General features: G+C 49.1%; 1 protein-coding gene across 1 annotated transcript in view; it reads left to right on the top strand.

Moving 5' to 3' along the window:
* Nucleotides 1–16,412, top strand: part of EXD3 (exonuclease 3'-5' domain containing 3) — a 514,556-nt gene that overhangs the window by 126,499 nt on the left and 371,645 nt on the right. Inside the window, exon 10 of the mRNA XM_065418596.1 lies at nt 104–142. Coding sequence (XP_065274668.1) covers nt 104–142 — 39 coding nt within the window. The remainder of the gene's footprint in view (nt 1–103; nt 143–16,412) is intronic.

Here is a 16,412-nt window from a genome sequence, read left to right as displayed (position 1 = left end):
TTGCATTCCTATGTCATAAATGCTGTCTGTGTGTTAAATTTCCACTTGGTGTGTATAATATGCTTTAAAAACATATTTTAGAGATTTTTTTTTGTCTTTTCAGAAAACCATGACTCAGGAGAATTGGGCCGATCATGTTCAGGTGAGTGTGAAATGCTCCCTTACCACTTTTTTAAGGTTTCTTTGTGTGGACCTCATTTTAAGACCATTTAAAAATATCCCACTCTGGTGTTAAAAGAATTTGCAATATGTTACACTAGTACAGCTTTTTAGCTTTGTCAGAACTGCCTACACACATGTGGCACAATTGTGTGTGTAGAGGGGTATGTATGTGTCTATTCATTGGCTTTTAAAAACTTGCCATTTTTACCTAGGGTAAATAGGTAAGATTACTGTGGTCTTCTCTTGTGATTCTCTGTACTTACTGTAGGAAACATGCTGAACACTGCAAATACTGAGGTTATCTAGTTACAGATACTTATTTAATTATCTAAGGCAACTGTCAAGGGCCACCAGTAAACACAGTCAGAAAATCATCTTCTTTGTCCTGAGAATTTTCAGCAGGTTTACTATATAAATGTAAGGTATTTATGGTTTCTGGGTCTCATGGTACAGTAGATAGTAATGATTCAAACATCATTAGAGCAGGGGCGGGAAGAAGCAGGGTGGGGGCTTGCGGGAAGTGGTGGAGTAGGGGCGGGCCTGGGGCGGAGGAGGGGTCGAGCACCCCGTCCCCCGTGTAGAGTGGGAGTCAGTGCCTATGCATCTCTAGGTCTGTAACCAGATTATGAAGGGTCTAAAGATGTGGTAGATGGAAAGGAGCTGCTGGAGTTTCCCTGACTCTGCCACCTCAGGCCTTGACTACACTACACAGTTTTGTCAACAAAAGTCAGGTTTTGTTGACAAAACAGTGGAGGTCTATACACAACAATGCTCCACCTGCCGATTTAACTCTCCTGCTACGTCGACATAATAAAACCACCTCGATGAGTGGCATAGAGCTTTTTGCGACTAAGTTAGAGCGATGCAGTGTCATTGTAGACAATGTGCTTGCTCGTGTCGCCCTAAGTGGCCTCCAGGAGCTGTTCCACAATGCCCATCATGATTGCTCTTGTCAGCAGTTCCTACTCTGCTGCCCTGCAGCCAGGTACACAGGCATGCACCCCTCTCCCTTTAAAACCCCAGGAATTTTTGAAATTCCTCGTCATGTTTGCTTGGGGTGGACAGCTCACATTGCATCTTCCCAGCTGTCCATGCCAGCTTTCCCCAGCAAATACGATCCTGCCTGGAGTACACTGGAGTTGCTGGATCTGTTGGGTCTGTGGGGAGAGGAGACTGCGCAGTTGCAGCTCTGATCCAGCCGTAGGAACTTGACACCTATGAGCAGATTGCTCGTGGCATGGCATGAAAAGGACATGCAGCAATGCCATGCTAAGATCAAGGAGCTGAGGCAGGCATATCAGAAAGCAAGGGAGACCGACCGTCCCTCTGGCTTGGTGCTGAATACATGCTGCTTCTACAAGGAACTGCATGCCATCCTTGGTGGTGACCCCACCTCCACCGCCAAGAGCCCCGTGGATACTTTCGGGGTACTGGAGGCAGTGGCCAGCAGAGTCAAGCCTGTGGATGAGGAGGTTGAGTTGGAGAAGGATGTGCGACAGGCAACAGGCTCGTCTGGTGGTGTGGCGAGCCAGGGCCTCTTTTTAACTCCGGATGGGTCTAGCCAGTTCCAGCAGTCTGGCTCTGATGTGCTTGAAGCAGGAGAGGGAGCTCTGGTAAGTACTCATTTTTCTTTGGTACTGCACGGTGACATGAAGTAGAGGAGTCCTTTATTTTGTTACATGGTGCATATGGGATTGAAATTAACAACACTAGATATTGTTTGCACCTGCTTTGCATTCCCCTGTGCAGCTATGCAGTGGAGGCCCTGCAGAAAAGATTGTTAATGTACTCCGAGATCTCTTGGAAATTCTGCACGGAGATTTCTTGGAAACTTTCCTGCAGGTACTCTGCAATCCTCTGCCGAAGGTTCCTTGGCAGAGCTGCTGTGTTTCTTCCCCCATTGTAGGAAACTTTGCTGCGCCAATCAGCATTTACTTCTGCAGGAACCAAAGCAGCACACAGGCAAGCAGCATGCGGACCTGGTCTGAAGCCACACGCATGCAGGAGATGCACCCTTACATCTTCGGTTACCCTCAGTAGTGTGATTTCAGCTTTGATCACCCCCGCCTGTGGAAAATGGTGTCAGTATTAAGAATAGTGTCCCTAGGCGCTTGTACTGATCCCCTTCTGAAGCCACCCAGACCCTTTGTCCCACCTTCTCTCCCCCCCTCACCATGTTTAGTTCTCAGGCCGTGCTTCATGCTTGCCAAGGGAAAATGAGACAGAGGTGTGTGTAACTTTTATGATTCAAGACTCTGAGTGCACATGCAATACTGACTCTGTGTATTGTTTCTTTTGCTTCTGCAGATGTGCCTTTGAGGGCCAGCTCCTACACACCGGTGGAGTGCCTCTGTCAGATAAGGAGGCAAATGAGGAGGAGTAAGGAGGACATGTTTTGAGAAATGCTGCAATCATCTGATCAGGCTGATAGCAAGCACAGAGCATGGAGACAGACAATAAATGAAAAACTAGAAATAGATAGCCAGGAGACGAGACAGGGGCAAGAGCAGATAATTGAGGGCCAGGAGAAGACGATAAAGCTCATAGAGGACCAGTCAGAGATGCTCAGGTCCCTGATTGTGCTGAAATTGGAACACATGCATGCTTGACTCCCCCTACAGCCCTTACAGAACTGCTTTCCATGCCTTCCCCAAACTCCCCACACACATTCCTCACATGTTCCCAGCCCATCGCAGTATCCCTGGCACTTCACCCCTAGGGACATTTTCCATAACGACAACTGGACTTACACACAGCTGTGAGATCCTCATTTCTGAGAGTGCTACTCACTGTCATGTCCCTTGTAAGAAATGTTAATCTGTGTATTGCTGTTTAATAAAAATTTAGTCTTACAAAGACAATGATTCTTTATTTTTGACATACACATGGCAGTTTCAGCAGAAATTCATACACAGTGGCAATCAGCACATTTTCAAACTACAATTAATGCTCAGGCAGGAATCATTACAAGGGTCATTCAAGGTGGCAAGTAAACAGTGCCTGGCTGCATGCATTACAGCAAGACACATTACTGTCAAAATGCTGCTTCAAAACCTCCCTGATTCGAATAGCCTTCCATTTAGCCCCCCCTACTAGCCCTGGTGTCTGGGCGCTCAAAATCAGCTGCCAGGTGATACAGATCAGTGTTCCACCCCTGGGGAAACTTTTCCCCCTTGACTCCATAAATGTTATGCAGAGCACAGCAGGCTGCTATGACCATGGGAATATTTTCCTCATTGAGGTTTAACCTGCCAAAAAGGCAGCACCAGCGACCCTTTAATCTGCCAAAATGCACATTCTACAGTTATTCTTCACCTCCTGAGCCTGTTGTTGAAGTGCTCCTTGCTGCTGTCAAAGTTTCTGGTGTGAGGCTTGATGAGCCACGAGAGTAAGGAGTAGGCTGGGTCTCCCAGGATCACTATGGGCGTTTCCACATCCCCTAGTGGAATCTTCTGGTCTGGAAAGAAAGTCCCTGCATGCAACTTTCTATATAGGCCGATGTTCCTGAAGATGCATGTGTCAAGCACCTTCCCTGACCACCCCGCATTGATGTCAGTGAAATGACCCCAGTGATCCACTAGCGCCTGCAATATCATAGAGAAGTATCCCTTTCTGTTGATGTACTCTGTCACAACATGGCCTGGGGCCAAAATTGGGATATGCGTGCCATCTATCCCCTTGCCGCAGTTAGGGAATCCCATTGCTGCAAAGTCATCCGCTATTTCCTGCACGTTGCCCAAAGTCACAGTCCTTTGCAGCAGAAGGCGATTAATGGCCATGCACACTTCCATCACCGCAACCGCCCACAGTGGACTTCCCAATTCCAAACTGATTCACGACTGACCGGTAGCAGTCCGGAGTTGCCAGCTTCCACACAGTGATTGCCACTCGCTTTTCCACTGTTAGGGCAGCTCTCATTTTGGTGTCCATGTGCTGCAGTACAGTGGTGAGCTTCGCACACGGTTCAAGGAAGGTGGCTTTGGGCATACAAAAGTTGTGCAGTCATTGCTTGCCATCCCAGACCTGCATCACAATCCCACCACTTAGTGCTTGTTTCCAGAGCCTGGTAGCGATGGTCCAATGTGTGTAGTTGCTCCGTGAATGCCAACATCAATCTTGAATTGTTTCTTTCCATGGCACACAGCAGGGCAGGCACCACGGATTCCTGTTCAGATTCACAGCTCATGAAATACTTCAGGATCAGCCATGTTGTGTTCATAATGCTTATCACAAGACTGGTGAACAGTGCAGGATCTGTGCTTTCAGGCAGAGATGGCAGGTGCAAAGTTTACAGGGGTAGTTGAAAAATGTCACAAAATGTAGTTGGAAGCCCTTGGAATTATGGGATGGAAAAAACTGCCTCATGAGGCAGTGATCCCACCCCCATGATGCACTGCAATCCATTCCCAGAACTCCTAGTGGGAGAAAGTGGCGATTTGAACAGTGGGATGGCTACCCACGGTGTGCTGCTCATTCTGTCAGTGCTAGAGCACCAACTGTGGACATGCTCCACCAACACAAGGGGAGCGCTGTGTGAACATGCACAAGCGATGTAATTACAGTGGTTTATGATTGTCAACGTAACTTAAGTCGGCTTAACTCTATAGTGTAGACATGGCCTCAGTTACCTTATCTTGTAATGCCCTCAGTCAGCAAGGTATATAAGCATGCACCTAATTTTAAACATGTGAGTGTTCCCCTGTACTTCAGTGGGCTTACTCAGATGCTGAAAGTTAGACATGCTCAAATACCTTGCCGAATCAGAGCCTGATGAAAGATTAGCAATGGGTTGGTAATCGTCATCTTTGCAAAAACCTCTGAATTCACGTTTGTATTTGAAATGAAGGTATCTTCAGTGATACTTGTTAAACCCAATATTATTCATGTCTTTGTTTCCATTATCTAACATTGACATATAGAAAAAAGTTGGTATAAAATTACAAAATGTATCAGCCAGTTCATGGAGAATGTGTGCATTACATATACAGTCTCATTGAAGGATTGTACCTACTCCAGGAGCTGAGACACCTACCAGTACCATAGCAGAATCTATCTTTGTACATCAAGAGTTAAATAAGGCCTCACTAAATGATGAATGTAGCCAGGAGTTTCTTTGTACGTCTCTAAACTAGAGGATATGCAAATGCTGTACTGTCTGAATCTAGAAGGAAATGTATGCATTGGTTTCTGCAGCCAATTTATATCTTTCTGACAACTAAATAATAATCACAGCAGTACTGCTTAACCGTGCCTGTTATCAGCCCTGACTCTTATGGTTATCAGTGATTACTGTCTTTGGCATCACATTAAAGAAGCTAGAGTGTGTACCCGTACTTCTGAAGGGAAACCTAAATAATCCCACATGTAGATATGCTTCTGTTTCACAGTGCCAACAACACGACTGCACTAAACAAAGGAAAGGTCAAAGCAGCAATGTGCTCCATGCATGTTTCAGAAATCCTGTTTTCTGTATTGTTGGGAGATTTTTCAGCACAAACTCAAGAGTTGTGACTGGCCCCTTCTAAACATTGGGGGTTTGACTAAATGAATTTTTTCACACAAAGTATCTGCTTTCAATATGTGATACAGCAGGGCCAGAGAGCAGCAGGAGAGTGGTAGATGGGAGGTATATAAACCCTGGGATGATCAAGGCCTTATTCCCTACTACAGGGTAATTGGAGCACCTGGAGCCAATTAAAGCCCCACCCAAGACCTAATTAAAAAAACCCTGCTTCAGTCAGACAGAGTGGGAAGGAGAGCTGACTAGAGTTTGGAGGAGTATTGTTGTTAACCAGTCGCACAGAGGACTGAGGGAAACCCTACCCAAGGGAAGAGAGGATAAGCAGCCCACAACGCTGAAGGGGCTGGGCCCCGGAGCAGGAGAGCGGACCTGGGCCCCTTCCCTGCTCCCCTCTCCCTCCCACCGGGGCACTAGCGGAGCCCACAACACACAAGAATGGGGGCAAGGGGCGGCGCCCTGACCCACCACACCAAGAAAAAGTGCAGGACCCACCACAGTAGCATCGGCCATTTGCCACACATGGAAAATTTTGACTTTTTGTTGAAAAACAACACACACACATACTGAAAATGTTTGACTGAAAATTTAAATTTGGGTGTGCTGCTGCAGTGCTACATGGGAGATGGAGTTCAGGTGCCTCCTCCACAGGGGCCAGGCTCCACAACCTGATTATATCTCTCATGATACACTGAGCAGCGCAGCAAGGGGGAGACTGTTGCATAACAGGTGATACAGTCTAGACAAAGAGCCTACAGGAGAATTAGGGCATGAGGCATCTGGACTATGACTCCCAAGAGGCACAACAGCGACATTTCTGAATTAACCAAAAATTACTCCCTTCTCTTCATGTGTCATTATATAATGCCTGCATCTGTAACTTTCACTCCATGCATCTTAAGAAGTGAGGTTTTTTACCCACGAAAGCTTATGCCCAAATAAATCTGTTAGTCTTTAAGGTGCCACTGGACTCCTAGTTGTTTTTGTGGATACAGACTAATACGGCTACCCCCTGATACTTGACACCATGCCAGGCACTAAATTTAGCTGTATGGAGTGGAAATCCATCAACCTCAACAAAAAACTCGCACAGATACAGACAGACATCATTTTCCTCTCCAAGTGCAAACAGATGGACATCATATGTGACAGACCCAGACCAGTGGGGTACAGGAGTCTGGTAGAGGGCAAATATACTGGTCATGGGATGAGTAGTTTTCTGTTCCCTGAGTGACCAGAGCAGGGGCTGCACTAGAGTAATCAGGAACCTGCTAGAACTAGTTAAGGCAGGCTAATCAGGGCACCTGGGCTTTAAAAAGGAGCTCACTTCAGTTTGTGGTGTGAGTGTGAGGAGCTGGGAGCAAGAGGCGCAAGGAGCTGAGAGTGAGAGGGTGTGCTGCTGGAGGACTGAGGAGCACAAGTGTTATCAGACACCAGGAGGAAGGTCCTGTGGTGAGAATAAGGAAGGTGTTTGGAGGAGGCCATGGGGAAGTAGCCCAGGGAGTTGTAGCTGTCATGCAGCTGTTACAGGAGGCACTATAGACAGCTGCAGTCCACAGGGTCCTGGGCTGGAATCCGGAGTAGAGGGCGGGCCCGGGTTCCCCCCAAACCTCCCAATTGACCTGGACTGTGGGTTCTCCCAGAGGGGAAGGTCTCTGGGCTGTTCCCCAACCCACATGGTGAATCTCTGAGGCAAGAAAATCCGCCAATAAGCGCAGGACCCACCAAGATAGAGGAGGAACTTTGTCACACTGGTGTCAAGAGTGGGATCTTGGGGTGCACAGCGCGGTGGAAGAAGGAGGGTGATTTAAACAAAAAACAAACAAAAAAAGGGAGAGGGTTTTTTTTTTCCCCACCACAATGGATGACGTAGTGCGGGCACTGATACAAGCTACGGCGGCCCAGCAGGAGGCTACCCGTGTCCAGGCAGCTGCCCAACAGGAGGCAGTGCGGCTGCAGCAAGAGACTAATCGCCTGCTGATGGACCAGGCTGCTCAAGACCGAGCTATGTTGCGGGAACTGGTAAACCAGGTAAAGTCCCTTACAGAGCTGAATCATGGCCATGATGGGATGCGGCTCATACGGGCCAGCCATTGGCTGCAGAAAATGACACGGGAGGATGATGTAGAGGCATACCTTCTGGCCTTTGAGAGGACAGCCCTACGGGAGGCCTGGCCTCGAGATCAGTGGTCTGGCATCCTTGCCCCATTCCTGTGTGGGGAGGCCCAGAAGGCCTACCATGATCTGCCTGAAGAGGCTGCGGCAAACTACCCCCAGCTGAAAGCAGAGATCCTGGCCAGATCTGGGGTAACGACAGCAGTGCGGGCCCAGCAGTATCACGGTTGGAGGTACCAGGAAGACAAAACCCCGCGGTCCCAATTGTATGACCTCATCCATCTCGCACGAAAGTGGTTGCAAACAGAGTCCCGGAGTCCGGAAGAGATACTAGCGGTTCTGGTCATCGACCGATACATGAGGGGACTACCACCAGACCTTCGTGCCTGGGTAAGCCAGAACGAACCCACCACCTATGACGAGGTTGTCGCCCTGGTAGAGAGGCGAAGGACAGCGAGGGAGCTGACCCGACCAGTTAAGGAAGAGGCACCCCGGGTTAAACTAGCAGCACCAAGCCCTAAAGTTTGGGTGACTGGGCCACCAGGAGGGCCCAGGTGGAAAAAGAGAGAGGCTGAAGGCCCATCAGAGGCCACAAAGAGTCGGAGCACTGAGGGAGAAGAGGATCGTGATGTTAGACTGCCCAAACCAAGAGACCGGGGAACGCCTAGGGCTCCATACAGATGTTATGCCTGCGGGGAGTGGGGACACATAGCTGCACAGTGTCCCAATGCTGAGGAGCCTATGCAGTGTAACCTGGGGAACTGGGCAGATCCATGCTCCCTAATCCACCTTGTGGGGGTCTCACTAACCCCACATATGTATACCACACCAGTGAAACTAAATGGGGTAGGGACCACGGCACTGGTTGATTCGGGGAGTGCTATCACGCTTATCTCAGGGAAGCTCGTGAAGCATAGTCAGCTGCTGCAGGCTAAACGTACGGGGATAACATGTGTCCATGGGACAGTTAGTTACTACCCCACCATCCCAGTAAAAATCAAGATCCAAGGGAACACTACTGAGGTAGCAGCAGGTGTAGTCCCTAAACTCCCATACCCGGTGCTCATAGGGAGGGACTTCCCAGGGTTTGGAAACTTACTCCCAGTAGGGGGATTGGAGAAAGATGGGGACCTTAAAATTGGTGAGGCATCCACAGCAGACTGTCAACCCCCAATCTTCTCTGAAGATTTGTTCTCCACTCCCAGACAGGATAGAAAGAAAAAAAAGGAAAGAAGGGCAGCTAAGGCCTTGGGAACCCAAATACTGACCCAAAACCAGAGGGTCGCTCTTGTAGGTAGGCGGACCCGCGCAGCTGAAAAGGAGGCCACGCAGGAGGGAGAAGCACCTGAGTCTGACCCCCACCCTAATGCTTCTGAACCAGTGGAGGCAACAGAGACTGGGCCCCTAGATCTTGGGCAGATTAGCCCCGGGAGAGGAAATTTTGGACGGGACCAGGCAGAAGACCCAAGGTATGACAACATTAGGAAGGAGGTGACTGAAATAGATGGGGTCCCCGTGGAAGGGAAAACCCAGGGACCAGGACCCTACTTCATAATGAAGAAGGATCTCTTATACCAGGTTGCACCAGTACAGGGGCAGAAGGTACAGCAGATCCTAGTACCTCAAAAACACCAGAATGCTGTATTAAGTCTTACTCATAGTCATCTTTTTGGGGGGCATTTGGGGTAGAGAAGACCCTGGCACGAGTCCTACGATGGTTCTTCTGGCCCGGAGTACATGAAGAAGTGTGGAGGTACTGTGCCTCCTGCCTGGAGTGTCAGCTGCACAGTCCCCGTCCCCACTTGAGGGCACCTTTAGTACCCCTTCCCATCATAGAGGTCCCCTTCGAGCGAATAGCCATGGACCTAGTGGGACCCCTGGAGAAGACGGCTCGGGGCCACCAATATATACTTGTTGTTTTGGACTATGCTACTCGCTACCCAGAAGCCGTCCCCCTGCGGAACACGGCCTCTAAAACTATAGCCAAAGAGCTGGTGGGGATCTTTGCCCGAATGGGGCTACCGAAGGAGATATTAACCGACCAAGGAACCCCATTTATGTCGAAGCTAATGAAGGACCTCTGTACGCTTCTCCATATACATACCCTGAGAACTTCGGTCTACCATCCACAGACTGATGGGTTGGTAGAAAGGTTTAACCGAGCCCTCCAGGCTATGATAAGGAAGGTGGTAAGTCGGGACGGGAAGGATTGGGACACCCTACTACCCTACCTTATGTTCGCTATCCGGGAGGTATCTCAGGCCTCAACTGGGTTTTCCCCCTTCGAGTTATTATACGGGCGTCACCCCCGTGGCATACTAGATATCGCCAAAGAGATCTGGGAAGAGGAACCCAATGAGGGGAGAAATATAATAGAGCATGTAATGCAGATGCGAGACCGGATAGCCCGGGTTACCCCTATTGTACGGGAACATTTGGAGAAGGCCCAGGAGGCCCAGCGAACCCATTACAATCGCCAGGCAAAAGTGCGACAGGTCCAACCAGGGGATCGGGTTATGGTGTTGGTACCCACGGCAGAAAGCAAGCTTCTGGCCCAATGGCAGGGGCCCTATGAGGTGGTTGAACCCGTGCGGGAAGTAACCTACAAGGTGCGGCAGCCAGGACGCAGAAAACAAGAACAGATTTATCACGTTAACCTTCTGAAACCCTGGCATGCACAAGAGGCATGCACAACGGTCCAAAAAGACCTAACCCAGGAAAACAAGCCTTCCAAACAGGTGAGAGTGTCTCCCGATTTAACACCAGACCAGAAGAACGAGGTGTCTGAGATGATCTTCTGGAACCAAGATGTGTTCTCGACAAAACCGGGTTGAACAACCGAGACATATCACCACATCGTCACGAACCCTGGGGCCAGAGTAACAATGAGGCCCTATCGGGTGCCAGCGGCAAAAAGGGAGGAAATAAAAGCAGAAGTAAAAAAAAATGCTGGAGTTGGGGATCATTGAAGAATCCCACAGTCAGTGGTCCAGCCCAATCGTGCTGGTGCCCAAACCTGATGGCACCACAAGATTTTGCAACGACTTCCGGCGACTAAACGAAGTATCCCAGTTCGACGTGTACCCCATACCTCGCATAGATGAGCTAGTGGACCGTCTGGGTAATGCCCGGTACTTGACTACCCTAGACTTGACAAAGGGGTACTGGCAGATTCCCCTTGCAGAAGACGCAAAGAAAAAGACTGCGTTCTCTACACCAGAGGGTCTTTTTTCAATATACTGTCCTCCCTTTTGGACTACATGGGGTCCCAGCTACCTTCCAGCGCCTCATGGACAAGCTATTACGCCCGCATAACAGTTATGCTGCTGCCTACTTGGACGATGTGGTCATTCATACCCCAGACTGGGAAACCCACCTGGAGAAGGTGGAGGCAGTCCTCGATACCTTCAGGCGAGCTGGCCTTACAGCAAACCCTGCCAAGTGCGCTGTAGGGTTTACGGAGGCCAAATATCTTGGTTACATTGTGGGAAAAGGTCTGGTAAAACCCCAAGTGAACAAGTTAGAGGCCATCCAAAATTGGCCCCGACCAAGTCGCAAGAAACAAGTCCTGGCGTTCCTAGGTGTGGTGGGGTATTACCGACGATTTATCTCCCACTTTGCCACAAGGGCAAGCCCCCGACAGACCTAGTGAAAGCCCGTGGACCTGATCTGGTGAGATGGTCTGACGCAGCAGAGAAAGCATTCACAGACCTACGGACTGCCCTCTGCAATAACCCCGTACTGATAGCCCCTGATTTCACCAAGGAGTTTATCCTGCAGACGGATGCATCGGAAGTAGGGTTGGGGGCCGTTCTATCACAGATGGTCGGGGAGGAGGAACACCCAATTCTATACCTCAGTCGGAAACTCCTTCCAAGGGAACAAAAATATGCAGTGGTGGAGAGAGAATGCCTCGCTGTAAAATGGGCCATGGAAACATTGTGCTACTACCTGCTCGGGCGCAGATTTGTCCTCGTGACCGACCATGCCCCTCTTCAATGGATGCAGCGGAACAAGGAGAAGAACACAAGGGTGACCAGATGGTTCTTATCCCTCCAACCTTTCCAGTTCCGTGTGCAACACAGAGCAGGGAGCCGTCATGGCAACGCCGATGGCTTGTCACGTGTGCACTGTCTGGCGTCCCAAGCTGCCCAACCCCTTGGCGTTGAGCAGGGGGGAGGGATATGTGACAGACCCAGACCAGTGGGGTACAGGAGTCTGGTAGAGGGCAAATATACTGGTCACTGGATGAGTAGTTTTCTGTTCCCTGAGTGACCAGAGCAGGGACTGCACTAGAGTAATCAGGAACCTGCTAGAACCAGTTAAGGCAGGCTAATCAGGGCACCTGGGCTTTAAAAAGGAGCTCACTTCAGTTTGTGGTGCGAGTGTGAGGAGCTGGGAGCAAGAGGCGCAAGGAGCTGAGAGTGAGAGGGTGTGCTGCTGGAGGACTGAGGAGCACAAGCGTTATCAGACACCAGGAGGAAGGTCCTGTGGTGAGAATAAGGAAGGTGTTTGGAGGAGGCCATGGGGAAGTAGCCCAGGGAGTTGTAGCTGTCATGCAGCTGTTACAGGAGGCACTATAGACAGCTGCAGTCCACAGGGCCCTGGGCTGGAACCCGGAGTAGAGGGCGGGCCCGGGTTCCCCCCAAACCTCCCAATTGACCTGGACTGTGGGTTCTCCCAGAGGGGAAGGTCTCTGGGCTGTTCCCCAACCCACATGGTGAATCTCTGAGGCAAGAAAATCCGCCAATAAGCGCAGGACCCACCAAGATAGAGGAGGAACTTTGTCACACATACCAAATGGACTGAAGGTAAAAAATCCATTGCAATTGACATACTACACTGACTATGATGAGAGACTGTGCCACACACTCTCAACGAAACTGAGGAACCACCTGATCAGCATCCTGTACAGCAGACAGGAGAAGATCAAGAATGAGCTCTCAAAACTGGAGACTCTCATACAAAACCAACCTTCCACACAAACTTCCATATGGCTGGACTTTACAAAAATGAGACAAGCCATTTACAACGCACACTTCACTTCTCTACAGAGGAAAAAGGACAGTAAACTATCTAAACTCCTACCTGCCACAGGAGGCTACAACAGTGCTACCCTCAACTCACCTAACAATATTGTTAATCTATCCAACCACACACTTAGCCCGGCGGAAGAGTCTGTCCTATCTCGGGGACTCTTTCTGCCCCACCATCCCCACGAACATGATACAGTTCTGCAGTGATCTGGAAGCCTACTTTCGTCGTCTCCGACTCAAGGAATATTTTCAACACACCACTGACCAGTGCACTGACCCACAGGAACCCTCCTACTAACACTACAGGAAGAAGAACTCTGCGTGGACTCCTTCTGACGGTCGAAATGACAGACTGGACCTCTACATAGAGTGCTTCCGCAGACATGCACAGGCTGAAATTGTGAACAAACACCATCACTTGCCCCATAACCTCAGCTATACAGAACACAATGCCATCCACAGCCTCAGAAACAACTCTGACATTATAATCAAAGTGGCTGACAAAGGAGGTGCTGTAGTCATAATGAACAGGTCGGATTATGAACAGGAGGCTGCCAGTCAACTCTCGAACACCACATTCTACAGGCCACTATCCTCTGATCCCACTGAGGAATACCAAAAGAAACTACACCATCTGCTCAAGAAACTTCCGGCTACAGCACGGGAACAAATCTACACGAACACACCCCCAGAACCCCGACCAGGGGTATTCTATCTGCTACCCAAGATCCATAAAACTGGAAACCCTGGACGCCCCATCATCTCCGGCATTGGCACTCTTACTGCAGGATTATCTCGCTATTTGGACTCTCTCCTCAGACCCTATGCTACCAGCACTCCCAGCTATCTTTGAGACACCACCGACTTCCTGAGGAAACTACAATGCATTAGGGATCTTCCTGAAAACACCATCATGGCCACCATGGATGTAGAAGCACTTTACACCAATATTCCACATGAGGATGGACTACAAGCTGTCAGGAACAGTATCCCTGATGAAGCTATAAGGTGGATAGAAAGCTGGCTAGATCGTCGGGCTCAACGGGTAGTGATCAATGGCTCCATGTCTAATTGGCAGCCGGTTTCAAGTGGAGTGCCCCAGGGGTCGGTCCTGGGGCCAGTTTTGTTCAATATCTTCATTAATGATCTGGAGGATGGCGTGGACTGCACCCTCAGCAAGTTTTCAGATGACACTAAACTGGGAGGAGTGGTAGATACGCTGGAGGGTAGGGATAGGATACAGAGGGACCTAGACAAATTAGAGGATTGGGGAAAAAGAAACCTGATGAGGTTCAACAAGGACAAGTGCAGAGTCTTGCACTTAGGATGGAAGAATCCCATGCACTGTTACAGACTAGGGACTAAATGGCTAGGAAGCAGTTCTGCAGAAAAGGACTAGGGGTTACAGTGGACAAGAAGCTGGATATGAGTCAACAGTGTGCCCTTGTTGCCAAGAAGGCTAGCGGCATTTTGGGCTGTATAAGTAGGGGCATTGCCAGCAGATCGAGGGACGTGATCATTCCCCTCTATTCAACATTGGTGAGGCCTCATCTGGAGTACTGTGTCCAGTTTTGGGCCCCGCACTACAAGAAGGATGTGGAAAAATTGGAAAGAGTCCAGTGGAGGGCAACAAAAATGATTAGGGGTCTGGAGCACATGACTTATGAGGAGAGGCTGAGGGAACTGGGATTGTTTAGTCTGCAGAAGAGAAGAATGAGGGGGGATTTGATAGCTGCTTTCAACTACCTGAAAGGGGTTCCAAAGAGGATGGATCTAGACTGTTCTCAGTGGTACCTGATGACAGAACAAGGAGTAATGGTCTCAAGTTGCCGTTGGGGAGGTTTAGGTTGGATATTAGGAAAAACTTTTTCACTAGGAGGGTGGTGAAGCTCTGGAATGGGTTACCTAGGGTGGTGGTGGAATCTCCTTCCTTAGAGGTTTTTAAGGTCAGGCTTGACAAAGCCCTGGCTGGGATGATTTAGTTGGGAATTGGTCCTGCTTTGAGCAGGGGGTTGAACTAGATGACCTCCTGAGGTCCCTTCCAACCCTGATATTCTATGATTCTATGATTCTAAGCCACAGCACGCCTGGTGGCTGAGCTTTGTGACTTTGTCCTCGCCCACAACCATTTCAGATTTGGGGACAACTTATACCTTCAAGTGGCACTGCTATGGGTACCCGCATGGCCCCACAATATGCCAACATTTTTATGGCTGACTTAGAACAACGCTTCCTCAGCTCTCGTCCCCTAGTGCCCCTCCTCTACTTGTGCTACATTGATGACATCTTCATCATATGGACCCACGGAAAGGAGGCCCTTAAAGAATTCCACCTGGATTTCAACAATTTCCACCCCACCATCAACCTCAGCCTGGACCAGTCCACACAAGAGATCCACTTTCTGGACACTACAGTGCAAATAAGTGATGGTCACATAACCACCACCCTGTACCGGAAACCTACTGACTGCTATACTTACCTACATGCCTCCAGCTTCCATCCAGGACACATCACATGATCCATTGTCTACAGCCAAGCCCTAAGATACAACTGAATCTGCTCCAATCCCTCAGTCAGAGACAAACACCTACAAGATCTTTATCAAGCATTCTTAAAACTACAATACCCACCTGGGGAAGTAAGGAAACAGATTGACAGAGCGAGCCGGGTACCCAGAAATCACCTACTACAGGACAGGCCCAACAAGGAAAATAACAGAACACCACTGGGCATCATGTACAGCCCCCAGCTAAAACCTCTCCAGCGCATTATCAACGATCTACAACCTATCCTGGAAAACGATCCCTCACTCTCACAGACCTTGGGAGGCAGGCCAGTCCTCGCTTACAGACAACCCCCCAACCTGAAGCAGATACTCACCAGCAACTACACACCACATCACAGAAACACCAACCCAGGAACCAATCCCTGTAGCAAAGCCCATTGCCTACTCTGTCCCCATATCTACTCTGGCGACACCATCAGTGGACCCAACCACATCAGCCACACCATCAAGGGCTCATTCACCTGCACATCTACTAATGTTATATATGCCATCATGTGCCAGAAATGCCCCTCTGCCATGTACATTGGCCAAAAGCGGACAGTCCCTACCTAAAAGAATAAATGGACACAAATTGGACATCAGGAATGGTAACATACAAAAGCCAGTAGGTGAACACTTCAATCTCCCTGGACATTCTAATAGATTTAAAAGTCACTATTCTTGAACAAAAAAACTTCAGAAACAGACTTCAAAGAGAGACAGCAGAACTAAAATTCATTTGCAAATTTAACACCATTAATTTGGGCTTGAATAGGGACTGGGAGTGGCTGGCTCATTACAGAAGCAGCTTTGCCTCTCCTGGAATTGACACCTCCTCATCTATTACTGGGAGTGGACTACATCCACCCTGATTGAATTGGCCCTGTCAAGACTGGTTCTCCACTTGTGAGGTACTCCTTTCTCTTCATGTGTCATTATATAATGCCTGCATCTGTAACTTTCACTCCATGCATCTGAAGAAGTGAGGTTTTTTACCCACGAAAGCTTATGCCCAAATAAATCTGTTAGTCTTTAA

The sequence above is a fragment of the Emys orbicularis genome, chromosome 18, assembly GCF_028017835.1.
Source record: "Emys orbicularis isolate rEmyOrb1 chromosome 18, rEmyOrb1.hap1, whole genome shotgun sequence".
NCBI lineage: Eukaryota > Metazoa > Chordata > Testudines > Emydidae > Emys > Emys orbicularis.
Note: the sequence above shows the minus strand (reverse complement) of the source record. Positions and strands in the feature narration are given on the sequence as shown.